Below are 20,763 nucleotides of genomic sequence, written 5' to 3' on the forward strand. Positions count from 1 at the left end.
GGCCCTTTAGAAACATGTCCTGCTAGGACATGGCAGCCCTCAGAGAAGTCAGTTGGACAGTGGGACTCATTTCAAAAACAGCCTCATAGACATCCGGACCAGAGAGCACGGTATTGAGTGGGTGCCCTGCCCAAACAAAACCTCCATATACTGTGGAAGGGAGTAAAGTCCCTGTGGCCCATATGGGGAATGTGTTAGGGAAAACTGGACTAGTCCTGCCTCAAGCAAAGGCAAACTCATCTGTGGGACTGGTTTTGCTCAAGGACACAGGTATAATGGTTGGTAACACCAAGGGACCAGTTGTGTATTTGATAAAAGCATTCAACTCTGTTCAAGGTAAATGGTAGTAATTTTCCCATAAAGTTAAGTAAAGTCAAATGGAGAGATGATAAAGTAATGAAAATCAAGACATTAGAATTTCTAACAAATTAAAGACATGTAAGGTGGTCTAAGGCACTTCTGTTTTAGAGACTTGCATATCTTTAAATACTGAGAACAAAAGGAAGTGTTTCTTCATCCCAAATTAATTTTCTGTGTGAAAATCTTCATTAAAAAAGAGATTAAAAGCCCTCAGTAGGTAACACCTTTACTTTGGTACATCTAAGTTTCTTCCAGTAGATAAATGCTTAATATGGCTATTCTAGGAAGGATGGAAAGTTGTAAGTGCTGTATTCTACCTCATCAAATGGAACAGAGCTGCCTTCAGCAGTGATTTAAATACCAGTAACAAATTTTAGTGTGCAAAAGAAAATGTTGGCAGGCATGTGTCATCCATTGTATTCAATTTTTTTTTCTTTATTTTCACTATCCAGATGCAAAAAGAAACACACAGTTAAGTTTTCTAAAAATATCCCTTCCATGTTCTCTTGACTAAACCATGTGTTCAAGTGCTTACATTTCAATCATAAGTGGCAGGTATCTTTTCCTCCCTGCTCCCTACCACCAAGGGACTATTTCTACTTTAATATAAAGTACTGTAGACCTCTTACTCAAAAAGAAAAATTCAGAGCAAAACTTCTTAGTCAAACACCTGATCAGAATTGTTGTCTGGCATGGCACAACATTATTAGTTTATTTTGGTATAGTAATGATTGACATTTTTTCAGCCAGGTTAGGTGTCTGTGAATATTTCAGACTTAAGGCAGACAATACACAGTTCAGAAATATATTAGCACATATTTGTCACGATATGGCATTTTCAGTAGAAAAATCTATCAGTTTTTCATAATCCATTGTGCATTTCACGTTTCAGAAAGCTTCTCCCATGCTGAACATCATCCTTCTTCCTTTAGTCTTGTTCTTCTACACCTCTGCTTTTGCTCTCAGAACTCTAACCTCTAGGTGTTTGTGATCATACATTCCTGAAAAGCTTGCTTTCTTTACACAAGAATTACATTTCTTCATACTTAATACAGTAACATCTTTTCCCATACATTTCAGGGCAGCTGGTCAACATCTCAACTAAATGCAACAATCAAAAATTTAATTTTGGGGAAAAATATAATTCTTACATATACTTTCACAGTTGTATTCATCAGCACATTTAACAACAATTATCTCAACTATGGAAGCTTTTAACCAGTACTAGGACTTGACAAGAACATGTGTTTCTTTTCCTGAAAATTCATTTCTCCTCTGGCTTACTACATGACTGTTGCAAGTTTGTGGAATACTGTGTGGAATATATTTAAAAACTAACTTTGAAACTTAACATATTTATACTGATAGACAACAAATCAATACTACACAACACAATACTTGATTGCAGGGATTCTATAAGATACATTGTGCACTTATTAAAAAATTCTTTCACTTCCAATATAAGTGCAAAGCAGTAGTTAATATTTTAATTCTACACTGTAGTAGCAGTCTTGTGTACATAAACCAGCACTTTTTCTATCAAAAAAATCACACAGCATGTTGGGTAGCATAATGATTACACTAATGTATTACAAATGCAATGCCAACTGAAGACATTTTCTAAAACAAAGTACTTAGTCTATTAATACAAATGCCATGTAAAAATATGACATTATCAATGCTACTGTAGATCTGAGAGCTTTCAAAATACAAAATACAGTGTTTTTTGGTGGTGTTGTTGTTCTGTTGGGTTTTTTAAAAGGTTACACAATTGGCAGTAGCAAATTCAGCAAAATCACTACATTTACATCCTCAACAGCTTTTTGAGAAAGCCAGCAGGTCTGCTCTGGGACCTAAATATTGACACTGCAGATGACTATACATCTCCCAAGTCCTAAGCACTACTTGGTCCTATTCTCCCAGCTAAGAACATTAATCCTAAATGCTCAAGCCCTCTGTACAGGCCTCTGGTTGTTAAAAAAGACTGTCTCTGGCCAACAGCACACAGTTACACTGTGTAAAGTGTAAAGATACGGCTTTCTCTCAAAATGGTATAGTACTAAAGTAAAAAAGCAGAACAAAACCCAAAACAAAACAAAAACACTCCACAAGACACTTAAAAATCATCTTTGAATTCACCACTACATTTATGCAATCAAATAGACTATGGAAATAGTCAAACTGTAGTAGAACAAGAAAAAGACCTTTAATTCACTTGAAAAATTAGCGGACTGGAAGAATTCTTCATTGCATTACACAAACTTCCCTGAGATTTTTACATAAATTATGTTTAGTCTACTATGTATTTGAAACCAGTGAGCTACTGAGTGTCATGCACTGCAAATGTTACATAATTCCTGCATATGTTATTCAGCTAAAATGCTTTCTTGATACTTTAAAGCTTTATCTCCTTTGTTACAAAAATACACATACACATAACTGAGACTACAAATGCAAAGACATCTTTTGCACAAAATTTCAAATCCTCAAAGCAACGTATAGAAATTGAGAAAACATGTTAAGTTGAACATAGCACTTCAAAGTTCTTTGCAGCTTAAAAACTGACTGTGAAATTGGTTTGAAAAATCATCTATGCAAATGCTTGGTGGCAAGAACACTAACAGAAATAGTTTTAAATGCAATGGGCAGAGAGAAGGTTGACGCTGCTCTCCGTATTTAGCACTCTCTTATACTATAAAATAGTAATTTTGTAGGAGTGACTGTGGGAGAGAAACATCACCATGGTACAAAATACTGCTATACTGGCACTACATTACAGAAAGTAAGGATTTTTTTGGTTTTTTGTTTGGTTTTTTTTTAAAGCTGAGGTTCTTCAATTTCTGATAAGATGGATGTAGTTTACCACAAATATTAAGGAGGCTCCACAGTGAAAGTAACCTCTGTTTCACTAACTCACTGCCACAAATTTTGAAAATTAACACTTCATTTTAAATATAAATCTGGATGTCAGGTCAGTTTGCCAAGCTGTATATCCCCTTAAATGAACTTCTCTCAGCAGAAGTCCAAAAAGAACCAGCATTATAGTTTGCAAACAATAATGCTTAAGTAAAAACAAACAAACAAACAAGACTATTTGAACTAAAAATAAACAAACCCTGCAATTATACTGCTTTGAGATATGAGATTATCCCCAAGTTTTATGCCTCAAGGCAAAACCGAAGCATTCTCTTGTCCAAAAATTTTTGTTACTTATTTCAAAAGCTGAATTATACAGCATTCAGGTAGCTCTGATCTCCTTCCAGTTCTCAGTAACTGGAATCCTGTCCTTGCCCTATGCTGAATGTAAGCAATTGCACTTGTAACTCCTTCCAAACAGTCTCATGTTGGGTATTACCACAGAAATAAATATGCTTGGGCCACTTCAATACAGAACAGGCTTGATGTGGTTGTGACTGGCCATATCAGATACTGAGTTGTAAGTATTCATTTTCTGTGCTGGAAGGAAGATATTTAGATTATCATCTTAACAGCAAAGTGAGGAATTGTGAAAGTGAGGGCATTTTCTAGATTTTTAATCCTGCTTCGAAAGTTTCAATTCATTCACTTATGACTGCATGAAAATTACAAGGATGGAAAGAAAAAAAGAGCAGCATTTAAAAGCAGTATACTTAGCTTTTTCTTATTTACACTGAAGACACTGCCTTGTGTAAAATGAATTCACTTCTATGTGTTATCACTGTATCTTCAATTCTATAAACACAATCTAATACTCATCAAGGGAGGAGTAAGAATAAAAGGGTAACATCTTTGCTTTTTCATTTTTAAATTAAAATTTTTGCACGGATTAGTAAGTTTTCTGTCTCTCCCAGTAAAGCACAATTTGCTCCCTTTCCCTCAAAATACTTACAGTACATCACACAGCTACATCTCTTTGGATATACTGCTGGCTGATAACTGATTCAGACAGGCACAGCAAACCACTTCTGTTTTGTTACACAGAGAAGCCAGATCTGCATCAACAATGAAAAAATCATGAAACTGTATTAAGAGGCAAAAGTCTTTGTGCAATACACAAAACAGGGTGCCTAGTCACTATATACTCAGTGTAAAAGTATTTCTAGAAGTCTTTTCTGGGTATCTCTACTTCAACAAAGAAATACACTGGTTTTTTATCTCTTAGTTTCATCACATTTTAAGTCACCTCTTTTTTGTACTGCCAAGTAAGGCAAATAATGGTGTTGCTGAATGACCACCCATTTTTTAGTTTAGAAAAATAATTTCTTTCCCTATTGAGAATTTCAACATGTTCTCATAGTAACAAACATATCCTGATAAAAAAGCCCTAGCAGGATTCCTCAGTATGCAGATTGAGATAGGGTATTTGCCACACAGATTTTACTTCCAGCAAGGATAAGATGTGTGCACATGTACATATGTCAAATATACACAGCTGACCAAGTACATTTTGTTCTGCATTCCAACTCATCCTCTGAAGGAGGGACAGTTTTTTCATCCACCCATGTTTTCCCTTATATGATCCACTCGCTGAGCAAGATCCCGAAAGGTGGGGCGCTGGGCAACATTATTGTTCCAGCATTCTTTCATGATAGCATAAATCTGGAGAAGAAAAAAAAATTGTTAGTAGGTAAACAGATACCATACATATTTATTTGAAACTGGACTAAAGAACATCCAGCTTAACTTTATGCTTCCAAACAACAGCTGCAGAAGAGTGTGACTGAACTCTGGTCCAGTGACAGCAAGAACCTAGGATACGTGGCTCTGCAAAAGTTCTTATTATGAAAGACAATTTTTTAAAAGTTAGCATGAAAATTCACTCAGTTGTTTTTTGAAACTTTTGCAAGAGTTGTTACTTTGATAAGTTTTTATATTTTTTTCTTGCTCTTTTTTTGAGAAGCTCAAAAATGCTTTAACATAACAAGCACCAGTATGACCAGAAATCAGATTTACAAAAGACAGTAATTCTAAATAAGACTTCCCCTGCAAAGTTAACATATATTTCTCCACATTTGTATATTAAATTCTTAATTATTCTTCATATATAATCAGAAATAAGCAAAAAAAAGGTTACTGTGCAAACTGAACCAACTTTGAAAGATATTTCCACTACAATAGTTACATGGCAACAGTTTTCTTTTTGCACAGAGATGTACCTGATACCTGGTCTCACACAACTTGCCAAGCTCTTCACCTGTACTCTTCTCATTCATTCAATCCAGATTGTTATTACCAATTTCTCATACTTTCAACAGTTTTTCACATATTGCTTAAGAACAATCTGTACAGCTACCAGGAAAAAAAATTAGAAACTGCTCCTTATCTTTCAGCAGATTTGAAACACCTGCATTGACCAAGCTGCTTTAGAACCAACTCTCAAGCAGCTTGTAAGCTGCAAGATAAGCTGCTGTAAGCTACAGGTATCTGGAAGATTTACTATCTGTGATGACTGGCCTTCCAGGATCAAAAGGGGATGAATGCAGTTTCTAACACAGAGACATTTCCATCTTGCTTTGATAGCTGGAGAAATGTCAGACACTGAAACCTTTGGGTTAGTTAAAATACAGTTTCAAGTATAACATTTATTATCTTATACATATGACATTCAGGTTATCTTCAAAAAGCCAAACCTTTGCAGTTCAACAGTTGCTGTACTGGTACATCAAATGCAAGAAAGGTTCTTCAAAGACTTCTCTTTCTATTCTCTATACAGTTTTTCCTCCCCCATGGCTTCCTGCCTCACTTGTACCATTCTTTTTCTCCTCTATTAGACCACTTGACCCTGATGTTTTCTCTTTCACCAGTTTTAACTGTACTATTTCTTGACTTATTGTCAAGTGTGCTTGAGTTTAAAGGGATGCAGCAATTAATCTGAGCTGGCAATTACATATGTAAAAAACAACAACCCATAACTATTTTCCTTCCATTTTTTCACTACTGATTCACCTACACAGCCCAACCAGGTCAGTTTGACTGAACCAGGCTTTGTGCACCCTGCTCTGAACAACAGAATACTACAAGACTTAGGAGTGGTATGAAAGTATTTTTTAAAGCATCTGGTGTATAAATAAAACCAAAAGAACACTGAGTTAATTTATGTGCTCTGAGGACAGCTCTACAGCTGTACTTTAGTATCTACAAAGAACATGAATACAAATCTGAAGACTCTGAACATAGAAAATCTGATTCATATACTTAACTGTGTCTACAGTCTGCAAGCTGAAAATGCTTGATGGCGAATAATATACATTATAAACATGACCCTTCACTTGAGAAGGGAACAGTAACAGAAAGGCAATAATCAAGATAAGAAGCTCTTTACATCCTGGAATTAAATGTGAAAACCCTTAGGTGGTTGTTAAGATTTTTTTGCTGAATAATACAGATTTAAAAAAAAAGAAATCCAAAGTTCATAGCTTTGAATGAGAATCTCTACATGGGACTTACACAGAACAAGTTATATATGCTAATTGTGTTGCCTTAATACATGTGTCTTTTCAAAATAGAAGTGTGAGTACCCAAGTATAGCAGTAAGTTACAGCAGCCCCACTTCATGTATTCAGCAAGAATACAGTCTGGCCTCCTGAGGCAGTACAAGCTAATGAATCAGAAAAAAAAAAGATTATACTCATCATGAAACTGATAAAATAACAGCACAGCCATTCCACTTGAATAAGTACTTTAGTGGTCCAAGCAGAACAAAATGTAAGTTTTGCATTTGCAGGTACTCACGCTAACTGAGCACCCTTCACACTACAGTAACATTTTAACACAGTACCTCATCAGGGCATCCATCTGGTCTCGGCAGTCGTCCATTATTCTTCAAAAGCTCTATCAAATGAAATACAATCATCTGCCCTTGTTTATCATTGCCAATCATGCGCATGAATTCCTGAAACAAAAGGCCAATTGTAATATATAATCTTTATATATTGTAATATATAATCTTTAGAGGAAAAAAAGATGCTGCAATATCCTGACCAAGCAAAAATTATTTATAAGAATAATAAGAATGAATTGAATAGTACATAACAATGATGAAATTAAAAATTACATGTCCAGAGAATATATCAATAATTACATATTTTTTGTGTGTGTAAAATTAAATAATGATATGGAATAGAATAAAATGGAATTATACATACACAATTTAAAGCACTACATGAAAAATCTTTAAAAATGTTGATCATCATCTGATGATTTGACTACCCTGGTGTCCTAGGGTGACGTTATGATGCTTGTATCCCCATTCATATGTTCTGTTTCTGCGGGATATTTTGTTCTGTGCCTTTAAGACTGGCTTTGAAGAGTGAAAGTTTTGTTTGGGTTTTTCTTATCAGGGACACAGAGTCAGGCAGCCCTTAGTGCTGCTTTCATTTTTTTTTTGCTTTTGCTTTTTGCTTTGCTCTCTCTCTTGCTCCTGCTTCTGCTTCGCTTCTGCTTGCTTTTTTGCTTCTGTTCATTAGCTAGTTTAGCTAAACAGTTCCGATTTCTTTCAGGACTGTTTTCTCCTCTCCTTTTTTTTTTTGACCATCTCGAACCTGCTCTGGACTGGGACCTTGGAACACTGAGAGCTTACACCCTGTGGCTGCAGCAGCTGCCCCAGCGCTGCAGGGACTGACAACAGAGCGACCACCCCCCGCCCCTGCCACCCCGAGAGAGACTTTCTGAATTTGTCATCTTTGTCAGAGTGGTGTCATCCGGTACTGTTCATTTTGTGTGCTGGGGGGTGCTGTGCCTGTTAAATAAACAGGTTCTTTCCACTTCTCTCCAAGGAATTCTTCCCGAGCTGGTTGAGGGGAGGGGCCGTGTGGGTTTGCTTTCTGGAGGGGCCTCCTTTGGAAATTTTCTACCAGATTTTCCCTAAACCAGGACACCTGGATAAAGAGAAGACTGAGGTTTTAAATTACTTCTATGCCTGAGTCCTCAAAGGCAAGTGTTCCAGGCACTGCCCAAGTAGAGAAAGGCAGATGGAGGGACTGAGAGAAAGAAGACCCTAAGACCACTGTAGGAGAGGGTCATGCTCATGACCATCTAAGGAAACTGAATGTGCAGAAGTCTGTGGGACCTGATGAAATTTAGTCAAGGGTCCTGAGGGAGTTGGCAGATGAAGTTGTTAAGGTGAAGTTTGTGATGACTGGAAAAAGGGAAAGATAACCCTGATTTTTGAAAAGGGGAAAGTGAAAGACACAATGAAAAACAAGCTAGTCAGTCTCACATCTGCCAGGCAAGATCATGGAGCCAATTCTCCTGTAGATCATGCTAAGGCATATGGAAAACAAAGAAGTGACTGGAAACAAACAACATGGCTTTACTAAGGGCACAATTTTTTTTCCTGAGAAATCTAGTAACCTTCTATGATGGAGCTACCTAGACTTTATGATGGAGCTACCTGGACTTATACAAAGTTTGACACTGTCCCACATGACATCCTTGTCTCTAAATGGGAGAGACATGGGTGTGAGGGATGGGTGCCTCAGTGGATAAAGGCCTGGCTGGAGGGCTGTGCTCAGAGCTGTGGTCAATGGCTCACTGTCCATGGGAGAGCAGTGATGGGCAGTGTCCCCAAGGGGTCAGCACCAGGGCCCAAACTGACCAACACCTCTGCAGGGGACGTGGGCAGTGGGACCCTCAGACGTTCCCTGACCGCGGCCTGCACGGGCAGCCACACCCTGCAGGGAAGGGTCCCATCCTGAGGGACCTGGACAGGCTGGAGAGCTGGGCCCATGCAAACCTCATGATGTTTGGCAAGGAGAAGCAAAAGGTTCTGCACATGGGCCATGGCAATCCTGGACACACCAGGGGCCTGGGAGGGGATGTGATTGAAATCAGCCCTGTGAAGAAGGACTTGGGGGTGATGGGTGATGAAAAACTCAATGTGATCCAGCCATGGGCACTCCCAGCCCAGAGAGCCAAACATGTCCTGGGCTGCATCCAAAGCAGTGTGACCAGAAGGGCCAGGGAGGGGATTCTGCCCCTCTGCTCAGCTGTGGTGAGACCCCACCTGCAGGGCTGCATCCAGCTCTGGGGGAACAAGAGGAACATGGACCTGTTGGAGCAAGTCCAGAGAAGGGCATGAGATTGATAAGAGAACTGGAGCATTTCCTCATGACAACAGACTGAGGAAGTTGTGTCTGTTCTGCTTGGAGAAGAGAAAGTTGTGTGGAGACCTCACAGCAACTCCCAGGCTCTGAAGGGGGCCTACAGCAAAGGTGGAGAGGGGGAGAGGGACTCTTAATCAGGAACTGCAGTGATAGGACAAGAAGTAATGGGTACAAACTGAAAGGGGAGAAACAAAGGTAATTAGGAAGAAATTATTTTACTGTAAGGATGGTGAGACAGTGGAAGAGGTTGCCCAGAGAAGCTGTGGCTGCCCCGTCCCTGGGGGTGTTCAAAGCTGGGCTGAGGGCTCTGAGTAACCTCATCTAGTGGGAGGTGTTCCTGTCCATGGCAGGGAGGTTTGGGATGAGTTGATCTTTAATGTCCCTTCCAACACATAACATTCTGTGCTTCTGTGATTAATTAGTTTTAAAAGGATTAAACTCACAGCTGATTCTAAAGAGCTCTGTGGAACACTAAAATAACTAATGCTTTGAAAAATGCTAAATAGAAAACAGATATTATCATGCTGATGTATAAAAAACGGTTAGCAGGACTAATCAGTAATGACACAGCAGAAAAATTAGTATAATTACAGCAAGAAAAAATGGCTTAGATAAACCTTGCTCTCCAAAAAACCAAAATAACCCAAAAAGCAGATTAAAATGTCACTCGGACTGCCAGACATCCAAAGTAAATGAGGATGCAGTATTAACTGAAATAAATTTCTAATAACAACATAAAGGACATTTTTTTTTCCTCCAATGCTTCAAAATTTCTTTAACGATCCTTGACATGAAAGTGTGAAACACCCATTGGCTGAATGTGTAAATGGCCAGGTTTTGAAAACAACATATAAGTATAAAGACTACAAGAGCTGAACAGACCATTTTGGTTAAATTTACCAAATTACCTTCTCTTGATGCATACCAATAGGATAACCAACCTGATGAAGTGGTGAATGCAAATGTAGAATTGATTCATTGAAAGAATAGTCCACTTGTGCTTGTAACTTACTCTATCACTTTTCATTTCACAATCCTTCTGAAAAACTCTAGGTGTCTTTATTTATGTTCTTATGCTGGAAGAGCTATCCTGAGTTCTTCCTTGAAACCTCTGATAGCTCATTGAATGGAATTACTGAGGGGTCCACTGAGGCCAGTGCAGAGGTATCCTCCAAAGGCATTTCTGCCTATCATCACTATTCGGCTCTTGAAAACAGATTTGCCAGGACTGACAGTCTGGCCAAGGGTGAGGCCAGCTCCAGTAAATACAAAAGCCTGAACTCTCCTCTGTTATGCCCATGGTTACTGCTAGGTGAAAATAAGATCACGTATCTTATTTTCAATTGGAGGATAATAGTATCTCTCTTCATCCACTGTAAATTTGTCTTCAGACACCTGTCAACAAAAAGCCACTCCTTTTTTCCCTTGAACTTTGCTAACTTACTAACTTGGGTTCTGCTATCATAAAATACCTTAAGTTCCTTATGTAAGTTAACTTAATTTCTGTGTATGTGTTTGGCTCAGCCTTAAATTTGGAACAACATTAAAAATAAAGGTCATGCAGTGGACTGGTTACAGTTGGGATAACTCTCCACAAAGGATCAGAAAGAACAACCTATAACAAGAGATTTTAAAATATTTTTCAAACAGAAGTTACAGAATGAATAAGATACGCACAGACTATGAAGTAATGTTCAGATCTTTCTTTCTTATGGCTTGATACCAGTTACCTTTTAGTAAATGCTTCAGACTGGATGCTCAAACACTTAGGTATCTCCAGAAAAAGATCAGTAAACATCAACCTATTGAGGTACATGACAGTCTAAGAAATTTAAATAAACAAATTCTCTGAGATTCATTAACTATATACTTACAGCTGGTGGGCTTTTGCTTTTGTCAATATAGGTGAAGAGTTCATACAAGACCACACCAAAGCTCCACACATCTGAGGCCACAGAAAATTTGCTTTCTGTCAGAGACTCTGGAGCATACCTGCAACACACAGTACAAGGAAAATTGCTCTCTGCAACATGTGCCATTTTGATTTTGAAAACATTTGTTTTAGTAAGACAGATTTCTTTTTCATGAGTAAGTGTTCTTTATTCATTGATATTAGCATGTTCTCATTTCCTTTTGGTACCTTCAATTACTAACTACTCCTTTAATAATAGTTAATTGGTTTTGAAAACCAAATCCACCTTAAACAAACACAGTTGGTGATAACTATAACCAAGTTTGATTTTTTTTCCAACAAGGTTGTAGATATATTTCTTATTTGTAGTGCAAGTAGACAGGAATTTGATGTGATTAGACCTGCAAAGAAAGACAATTACAGCCTTCGATCACTTTCAGTGAACTGTGTTGCAGGCACTTTTGGAACTAAACTCTACCTCTCCAATAACAGCTACTAAGATGCCATTTTGTATAATTTATTCTTTAGGTAAACAGTGCCTGAGTCAGAATTAAAATACAGACTAAAATCACATGTATGGAATGGCATTTTCTCTTGGGGTGTATCCAACTGATCTCAGCTGGAAGACATGAATGACCAGTTTTTAAGGAACTAGAATGCCTAAAAACTTGAAAGAATCCAGGAAAATGGGCCATTATAGACTTCCTTTGTCTCTGAATGTGTTTTCTATTGGATGCTATTTCCTTTAAACAAGTATTTTTATTCATTTTTGTTTTGGGTGTTTTCCTGGGTTTTTAAAAAATATGTTGAAAAGTCCTAGATGCTACTCTGTGAAGTGAAATATCATGCAAGTGACTTTCACAATGCTGGAAAACTGACATGGAGCTTGCAAGTAAGAATTCCACAACATGCAAAATGAATTGGCTGAAATGGCAAAAACTGAAAACATGCCACGATTTCACATACCAAAAGAAGACTTACCAAAATATAGGACTTTCACCAGGTTCTTTCACTTTGTAGTATTCTTTGTCTTGCGGCAAAACTTTTGTCAATCCAAAATCTCCAATTTTAACTCTGTTCTCATTCTCCACCAAGATATTTCTTGTTGCTAAATCTCGGTGAACATATCTTTTTGTTCCCAGATACTCCATGCCCTAGGTGTAGAGGTTACAGACAGAACAGGAAAAGAGTTATTTTTACCACTACATACCTGCACTTTCCCTAAGAGGATGAATTAACCTCAAAGTTAAAACCACAACCAGGTTTGTCTTCTCTGAGTCCAAGCTCAGTGACTTCCATTTAACAGGAGGGAGACAGACTAATCACCTGTCAGAGCCAAGTATTTTTTTGATTATGTAGCTGGATAAATGCTACCGCTCCTTTCTGTGCCCAAATGCAGTTGACTGGTGATTTGTAGAAGGAAAAAAATTGGGCTAAGCTACACAATCCAGAGCACATGAGAAGATTGTCCAACATGTTCATTTCATTTAGCTTTTTTCTTCATTTTCTGCATCTGCTTTCCTGAATGCTTCCATGAAATTTTGTATTATGATTCCTTGAATTTGGCTATTATTCACTGTATTCCCAACAGTGTGCTTTGTATCTCTTTCGTATGGACAATTATTCACCAATACAGTTCTGCTTATTGTTACATTCCCACAGATTGCTGTAACAAAGCATTGGTCTGAAGGCATGTTGTCTTTTGCTGCTGCTGCTGATCCCTTCTGACCAATGCAATTAGTTACTTTCACTAACAGTGAAATTTGCAAAAAGCCAGCGTGTGTAGTGGCATTACTAAAACAAGAAGGTCTTGCTTAGACAGCAATAAATGGAGCACTGAAAGTGATGCTGCACAACGTCAAGAGATACCCAACTCATACCTGAAAGGAATCACCAAGCAAGTTGTCAGTTCCGTAGTTTTATAAGAAAGCATATCACTCTTCCAACACAACAGAAAAGTTAAATTACACAAATAGCATTGGTGATCTCAAAAGTTCTGAGAAGCAGTTATTACTAGTCATGCCAAAAAGCTTATTTCTTTCTCTAATCTTTTTTTTCTTAATGTGAGAAACCTCAGAGTTTGGCTACAAAGTACAGTCTTTCTCTCAAATTCTAGTACCTCCCAGTTCCATTGGGTGGCATTGCTGCTCTCTCACAGCTCGCTCCAAAACTGTTCAAAAATGCCCTATTCCTCATTGCCAGCTTGTTCATTGCCATAAATACCAAGCCTTACTTCAAAGTGAGGGTTCTGTGTTACTGGTACAACTAGCCTATGAAAATGCTACAGCTTTTACATACTACAATGTACTATTCTGAAAACAGCCTTAAAGTTTGATGACAGTAACTTTTCTGTTAGCCTGGAAAACAAATAAGACAGATCTTTAATTGAAATCATGCAAATACTAAGTGGATTCACAATCCTGTGGCTCTAGTCTAAAAACAGAGTTTAAATGTGATTTAAAATGTTTCTGTCTTTAAAACTGGGTTCACCAGCAAGGACACCTGAAACACTTCAAACATTAAGAGAAGGAAAACCCTTTCCCAGTATAGTAGCAAGGAACCAAAACACAATAAACAACTAAACATATTTATCTTAACCCTCAGGTAATGGGTGTGCCTTCATTTCTCTCATACACTTCAGAGGAAAACACCAAGGCAGAGGTAGAAAGGTTTTTGATCAAAACCCCCCAAGATTACAGACTGACAGAAACGCACAGCAGAAAGATGAGATGTGAGATGCTGAAAGAGCAAATATTGCAAGAAAAGCAAAACCAGCTGAAAAGTGTAACATGATCAGCTAAATGAAGAAAAAGCATTCAGGTTCCATTTTCACAATATCAGGTACTCACTAATTATGTTGTTTTGGAGTAACAGAATGCCACAGATTAGAGAAATCTTAAAGCAATCGATATTACCTCTACTTTGCAGACTGTACAGCAAAAACACTCCAAAGCAAGGCACATACACTGTAACTCTTAGATTTCACTTTTCTTAGAAGTGAAAACATTTCTTTAAGAGCAAGCTCTATGCAGATTTCCTACATTTTCATACATTGTCCCCATGTCATTATCAAAGCTGAACGTTCTCCTGCTTTAGTATCTGCAGGATGCATATTTTATCTCCCTTTCTCTTGGCTGGTGCTTGGTACTTAGGAAGGAGTAATCTCATCTGCTATTTCAATTTCTCACCATCCTGAAGACCTGTAATATTCTCAAAGTTCTTTCATGTACGTGCATGTACACATACTCTAAGGTCCTTTTTCTTTGTAGTTTCCGAATACAGTTCCTTTCCCAAAGATTTCTACCATATTTGCACAGCCATCAAAGGTTAAAATCCACCTTCCAATCCTCCAATGGATACCTCAGGCCAGGATCCTGAGACATGTTGCTACTGTTACTTCATCAAGCTTTGAATGAAAAGCCTGAGGACTTCTACATGCTTTGCAGCTTCTTATGAGAGTGCACAAGGCCAGCACCTTGAGGTCACAGGCTGAGAGGGACACAGAATAAAACAGCTAAGTGTCTGCAGCCTTTGTGTACTCAAAAATCCATGTTGCGGCTTACTTCCATAAAAGATTTGGTCACCACCCTCATAGGTGGTGCTGAGTTTTAAGATTCTTCCAGGTCTCTGCTTGAACAAAGATTGTTTATAATGACTTACCAGCATAACAATGTAATTTTGTTGCAGAAGTCAGTGTGAGATAATTTCTTAGGCCTGTTACTGGAGAATGACTTCTTGTTTTGGAGACACAGATCAAAGAGCTCTTCAAATCTCTGAAGTAGGTGGTCACCTGTTCAATCCTTTCTCTCTCCAAAGACACTTGCCATAGACTTGCCAACTCTTTTTGTTTTCCCACATTCCGCACTGCCTGCCCATGAATGAGCTTCTCCTGGAGACTACCCACATTGCTGTGCTTCAGTGAAGCACATGAATAGGTGAGATAAGCTGTTAAGGGCGCAGCATTCCTCGTACATGCAAGAGGTTCAGCAGCTAAAAGGTTAGTCCAGTTTCAAGCAGGGAACCAGCAAGCTCTTTTCACCATGAGAAAGTCTGAGTGTCAGGAGAAGGTCTTGGCTCTGGCAGAGATTCTCCCCTGATTGTCAGACCTTTTCTGTAGATATCGCAGAAGCTAAGTCTTAGGATCTTAAGGTGGCAGGACACAATCACCAGACATAAGAATATTTGTAGACAACATACTCTAATAAACACCCTCATTCATCTTAGTGTGATGAGGAAGTTGATAGAAGATCTCGCCAAGCCACTCTCTATCATCTGTCATCAGTCCAGGCTCACTGGGGAAGTCCCAGATGACTGAAAGGTGACCAGTGTGACACCCATCCACAAAAAGGGCCAAAAGAAGGATTTGGGGAACTACAGGGCAGTCAGCCTCAGCTCAGTGACTGGCAAGGTTATGGAACAGATCATCTTGAGTGCCATCACACGGCACCTACAGGGTGGCCAAGGGCTCAGACCCAGCCAGGATTTAGGAGGGGCAAGTCTTGCCTGGCCAACCTGATCTCCTTTTCTGACCAGGTGACCTGCCTGGTGGATGCAGGAAAGGCTGTGGATGTTGTGTACCTGCATTTCAGCAAGGCCTTTGACACTGTCTCCCACAGCACACTCCTGGAAAAGCTGAGAGCCCAGGGCTTGGACAGGAGCGCTCTGTGCTGGATGGCTGGGCTTAGAGAGTGGTGGTAAATGACACCACATCCAGTAGGTGGCTGGTCACCAGTGCTGTCCCCCAGGGATTTGTGTTGGGCCCAGTCCTGTTTAATGCCTTCACTGATGATCTGGATGAGGGGATCGAATATACCCTCAGTAAATTCATGGACAACACGAGGTAGGGTGGGAGTGTTGATCTGCTGGCGTATAGTGGGGCTCTGCAGGAGGACCTGGACAGGCTGGATCAATGGGCTGAATCCAGCAGTATGAGGTTCAGCAAGTCCAAGTGCCAGGTCTTGCACTTTGGCCACAACAACCCTGGGCAGAGCTCCAGGCTGGGGACAGAGTGGCTGGGCACTGGTCAGGCAGAAAGGAACCTGGGGATACTGACTGACAGCAGCTGAACATGAGCCAGCAGTGCCCAGGTGGCCAAGAAGGCCAATGGCATCCTGGCCTGTGCCAGCAATAGTGTGGCCAGCAGGAGCAGGGCAGGGATTGTCCCCCTGTACTCAGCGCTAGTGAGGCTGCACCTCAAATCCTGTGTCCAATTCATGGCCCCTCAATTTAGGAAGGACATTGAGGTGCTGGAGCATGTCCAGAGGAGGGCAATGGAACTGGTGAAGGTTCTGGAGCACAAGTCCTGTGAGGAGCAGCTGAAGGAGCTGAGGTTGTTTAGCCTGAACAAAAGGAAGCTTAGCAGGGACTTCATCCCTCTCTACAGCTCACTTAAAGAAGGCTGTAGCCAGATGGGGGTTAGGCTCTTTTCCTAGGCAACCAGCAAATGGATCAGAGGACACAACTGCAGCAGGGGAGGTTTCGGTTGGACATTAAGAAGAAATTGTTCACAGAAAGGATAACTGAGAATTGGAATGGGCTGTTCAGGAAGATAATTGGGAATTGGAATGGGCTGTGGGGGAGTTACTGTCCATGAAAGTGTTTAAGGAAAGACTGCATGTGGCACTCAGTGTCATGGCCTGGTTGACAAGACGGTGTTCATTCATAGGCTGGACTCAATGATCTCAAATGTCTTTTCCAGCCTAGTTGATTCTGTGATTATGTAATCCTATGTAACCTACTGTTTCCATGTCTTTGATGTAGGTATGGAGAAAATAAAAATATTTCTGGTACATACCTTGAGGGGGTGTGGTTATGTTTTTTGTCTCTCTCCCCCTCACTCCCATTTATTTTTCTTTTCTCAAATTTCTAAATATGTAACCAAATCTCAGGTGCCTCTAGTTTCCAATATCTAAAACATAATTACAGAATAAAACTAGGGAAGGTATAAGCGCTCTTTATAAGGAAAATAGGATCACAAGAAAGATCAGATGTTTGTAGCACTTTTCAGGATTTTATGAATTAGGTTTGGTACCAAATAATTTATTACAGGTTTGGGTACTTCTAAGGCTGCTAGTTCTGCATACAGAAGTCACGTATCTTTGCTCTTACAGTTTAAAGTAAATTGTTTAAACGTAGACATGTTGTTATGCTGTTTTTATAGCTGAATGTCAAATTTCTGAAAATTCCATTAGAAAATATTTTGCCTGAGTGAGTATATTAACTCCTACAATACTTTAGGTCAGGTCACCTTAGGGAGAAAAGTGAGTATATTCTGCCTTAGTCAGCAGATAGACCAGTCTCAGCATCCTGTATTAAGACACTCAGAAGTTTTTCCAGGTCTTGATTACGTTGCTACTTTTTCTGAGGGTTATGTGGTGCTAGCAGCCCAACAGCATTATAGAAGATACACCAAAATAACCAGTTATTGTTGGTTAGAGGCAAATGGGATGGAAAAAGGAGAAAAAACTTCATTGAAATATGTATATAATTTGAAACATCCTACCTTGCATATCTGAGATGCATACAGCAAAAGCTTCTTGTGGTCCAGCCTCTCCTTGTGTTTCTGCAGATAATCTCGTAAACTTCCATATGGTAAGTATTCCATAATTAATCTTAGATTCCTCCGTCCTTTTACAGTAATAACAAAAAGTACAAATGTAATTTTTTCTGTAATGTTCCAAAGACGAGTTTTTTAATAGAAGCATTTTAATTCCTCTATCAGTAGCCATAATATAAAATGGACTTAATACAAAAATATTATAAATTTATACATCACTGTGCAATTTTTCATATACTAATTAACTGCATTTACTCAAAAAATGCCACTTATTGAAACTCAACAACAATGTGGATATGCTTGGAAAATTAATATATCACTAATCAACATCATCTCATCAATACTTCAGCTACTATTGCTAAGGCAAAGTAGAAGTCTGTATGCCTGTGTTGTCAAGATGAAACTCAGAATGGTGACATCAACTTGTTACCAATGTTACCATCTTTCAAAAAACTTCCTTTGTTTTGTACTTTCTCAGTCCTGGCAAATTTATGACAAATGAGTGACTGTCATAAACACTTACCTCTCTGAATTTCTCGGTATGCATACTTAGGTGTATTCAATATAGCACATACCTGCACTGTAGCATACTCCTTTGTATTTAACGATGTTATCATGCTGCAGCGATTTAAGTATTTCAATTTCTCTTTCAAAATCCCTAAGATGCTCTTCTGTGCTATGTTGCAGCTTTTTCACAGCAACCACCTCCCCAGTATTATCCTGCAGCGGGTCATACCGGCACATCTCAACACTGCCAAAATTTCCCTAGGTCACAAACAGAAACACTTGGGAATTAAAAACAAGTCCACATCATTCGCTCTTTGTGTTTCCTGGAGTACATGTTTGTTCATGTAGAGTGTAGTTTTTGTTCACTGCTCACAGTACTAAGCATTAAGGTTATGTGATTAATTATTTAAGTGAAAGGCCACAAAACTTCCCTGAGAGGAAAAAGTGTAGGACTCATGGTAACAGTTGCAAAAGAAATATATTCCATGAAAGGAAGCAAATAGAACAAGAAATAAGGACAAGGAAAGAGGGTGATGTCCATCTATTTTCTCTCCTTTCACCTATTTCCTCTTCCACTGGACTAATACTTTTCCTGCACTTGGATAAATCCCTTGTCTTGGTTCTTAATTCTGCTCTATTTCTTTTTGGGTCCTTTCCAATTTGTTTCAATGTTCTGGTTTTGTCTCTTTCTTCATTTATGTTGTCTTTAGTCTCCCTTTATGCAGCCATCACCTACAGCTCTGCTGCTGTCCCTATGCTATGCTATCACAGTGAACAACCATCTGCAAACAGAAGTACTTCTGCTACTTCACTTTCAGGCTGCTTCTGTACTTGAAGCCAAAAAAATACTGGTAAAAACCAAATAAAACAGCAAACCATTCTAGAAAAATAGTACTTGGTGAAGATCTGCCAGCTGCACTTGGTCATCTGTCTAGGTCTGCTTTCACACAGCCAGGCTGCAATGACTGGCAAAACTAGTAACCAAATGCTGATATCTAAGACCAAAAGTTCAAGGCCTGCATGTATCTTGAAGACATATATTTTCTTTTTGAATTTAGAGGCTGTACATTCAGATTTCTCAGAATATGCATGCAAAAAACCACCAATCCCACTAGTTCTGCACAAGAATGCTCCAGCGTGTTGTTAACTGAATATCAAGTGCATGTGTGTATCCATCTATCTACCCATCTATCTATCCATCTATCATTTATGTCAGGCAGCTCCGCATTACTTAAAAGTACTTAGCCTTTTGGTGTGACTGGATTCATTATGGAGGTTAGCTAATTTTCTTCTAAGAATACTGTGAAAGTGAAAGAAGTGCTAGAAGGAACTGCACATGTTGCTCAGATGAGACTGAAATTATTAACTTCTAAAACAGAAATTTCACTGCAAAAAATGTATATGGGGTCGTTGAAGAATAACTGAAAACCACAGTTATTTCCTAAACTATTACAGAATTTTGAAACATCTTACCTTGCCAAGTTGCTGTAAAAACTTAAGATGTCTTTCTTCAAATTGTGTTGGGTCCCGATCCTCAAAAGCACCAGAAAATCCAAGTGCTCCAATTCTCATATTTGGCAACATATCACTTTCTGTCAATAGCTCATAATCTGAGAGGTAGAAGGAAGAAGGGAAGAAAGGGAACAGAAGGCACAGAGTAGTGAACAAGAAAAGGAAGAACCTTATTACAGTCATGGCCTGTTCTACTTTTGTTAGACATACTTCAAGCTCAGTAGAATATTGACAGCCACCTTTATTTCTATGCAGTAATTTGCAGTCAAATACAACGATGTATTGCCAAAAAACATATTAAAAAGAAAGTGAATGAATAGGAAACAGGAGTCTTTTTGATCCTATTATATCGCAAACTCACCTGGAGTGAACAAACTGTTCAAATCACGTATAATTGCTCTAAAAGAAGGCCTGAAATCTGGCTCATAATCCATGCAGTTGTTTATGAGGTTTGCAAGTTCTGTCCAGTTGGGGGCAGGAAGCTGGTGCCTATCTTCATAAAACTGTAGTTTCTGGAATTAAACAGGTAAGTCATTTTACATTTTACAACCATGAAGAGTTGCAGAAGCCTAAACATTCTCCTAAGTGTAGCCAAAAATTTCAGCTCTAAACCTAGACTTGTTATCTCACCAAATGTCCATCCCACCAGTTTTAAGGCAAGGCTAGTATAATTTAGAGAGATCTGTTCAGAAATTTCCAGCCAATTACTGGTAGAAGATAAGAGGATAGAGACAGATGAGAAAAATAGCGTCTCCTTTATTGGCAATTTCATCAATCCTCTGCTGGGTAGGTCCAGCAGAAAATTCTATTGACCTGTGAACTGGTTGCACTGA

General features: G+C 38.9%; 1 protein-coding gene across 8 annotated transcripts in view; it reads right to left on the bottom strand.

Annotated features, from left to right (window-relative positions):
* Nucleotides 1-704: 704 nt before the first annotated feature.
* The window catches only part of JAK2 (Janus kinase 2), an 89,947-nt gene continuing 69,888 nt past the window's right edge, over nucleotides 705-20,763 (bottom strand). For 7 of the 8 annotated variants that reach the window (XM_030968259.1, XM_030968260.1, XM_030968261.1 and 4 more), the window contains 8 exons: nucleotides 20,292-20,442; nucleotides 19,892-20,028; nucleotides 18,487-18,676; nucleotides 17,858-17,982; nucleotides 12,337-12,509; nucleotides 11,318-11,435; nucleotides 7,118-7,231; nucleotides 4,715-4,938 (listed from right to left, as the gene is read on the bottom strand). In XM_030968259.1, the coding sequence (XP_030824119.1) occupies nucleotides 4,831-4,938; nucleotides 7,118-7,231; nucleotides 11,318-11,435; nucleotides 12,337-12,509; nucleotides 17,858-17,982; nucleotides 18,487-18,676; nucleotides 19,892-20,028; nucleotides 20,292-20,442 (1,116 nt within the window). In that variant the 3' untranslated portion in view covers nucleotides 4,715-4,830. Of the gene's footprint in view, nucleotides 4,332-4,714; nucleotides 4,939-7,117; nucleotides 7,232-11,317; nucleotides 11,436-12,336; nucleotides 12,510-17,857; nucleotides 17,983-18,486; nucleotides 18,677-19,891; nucleotides 20,029-20,291; nucleotides 20,443-20,763 lie in introns of those variants that run through there. The other variant, XM_030968264.1, reaches the window with a different exon arrangement.

This window comes from Camarhynchus parvulus, chromosome Z (assembly GCF_901933205.1).
Source record: "Camarhynchus parvulus chromosome Z, STF_HiC, whole genome shotgun sequence".
Taxonomy (NCBI): Eukaryota; Metazoa; Chordata; class Aves; order Passeriformes; family Thraupidae; genus Camarhynchus; species Camarhynchus parvulus.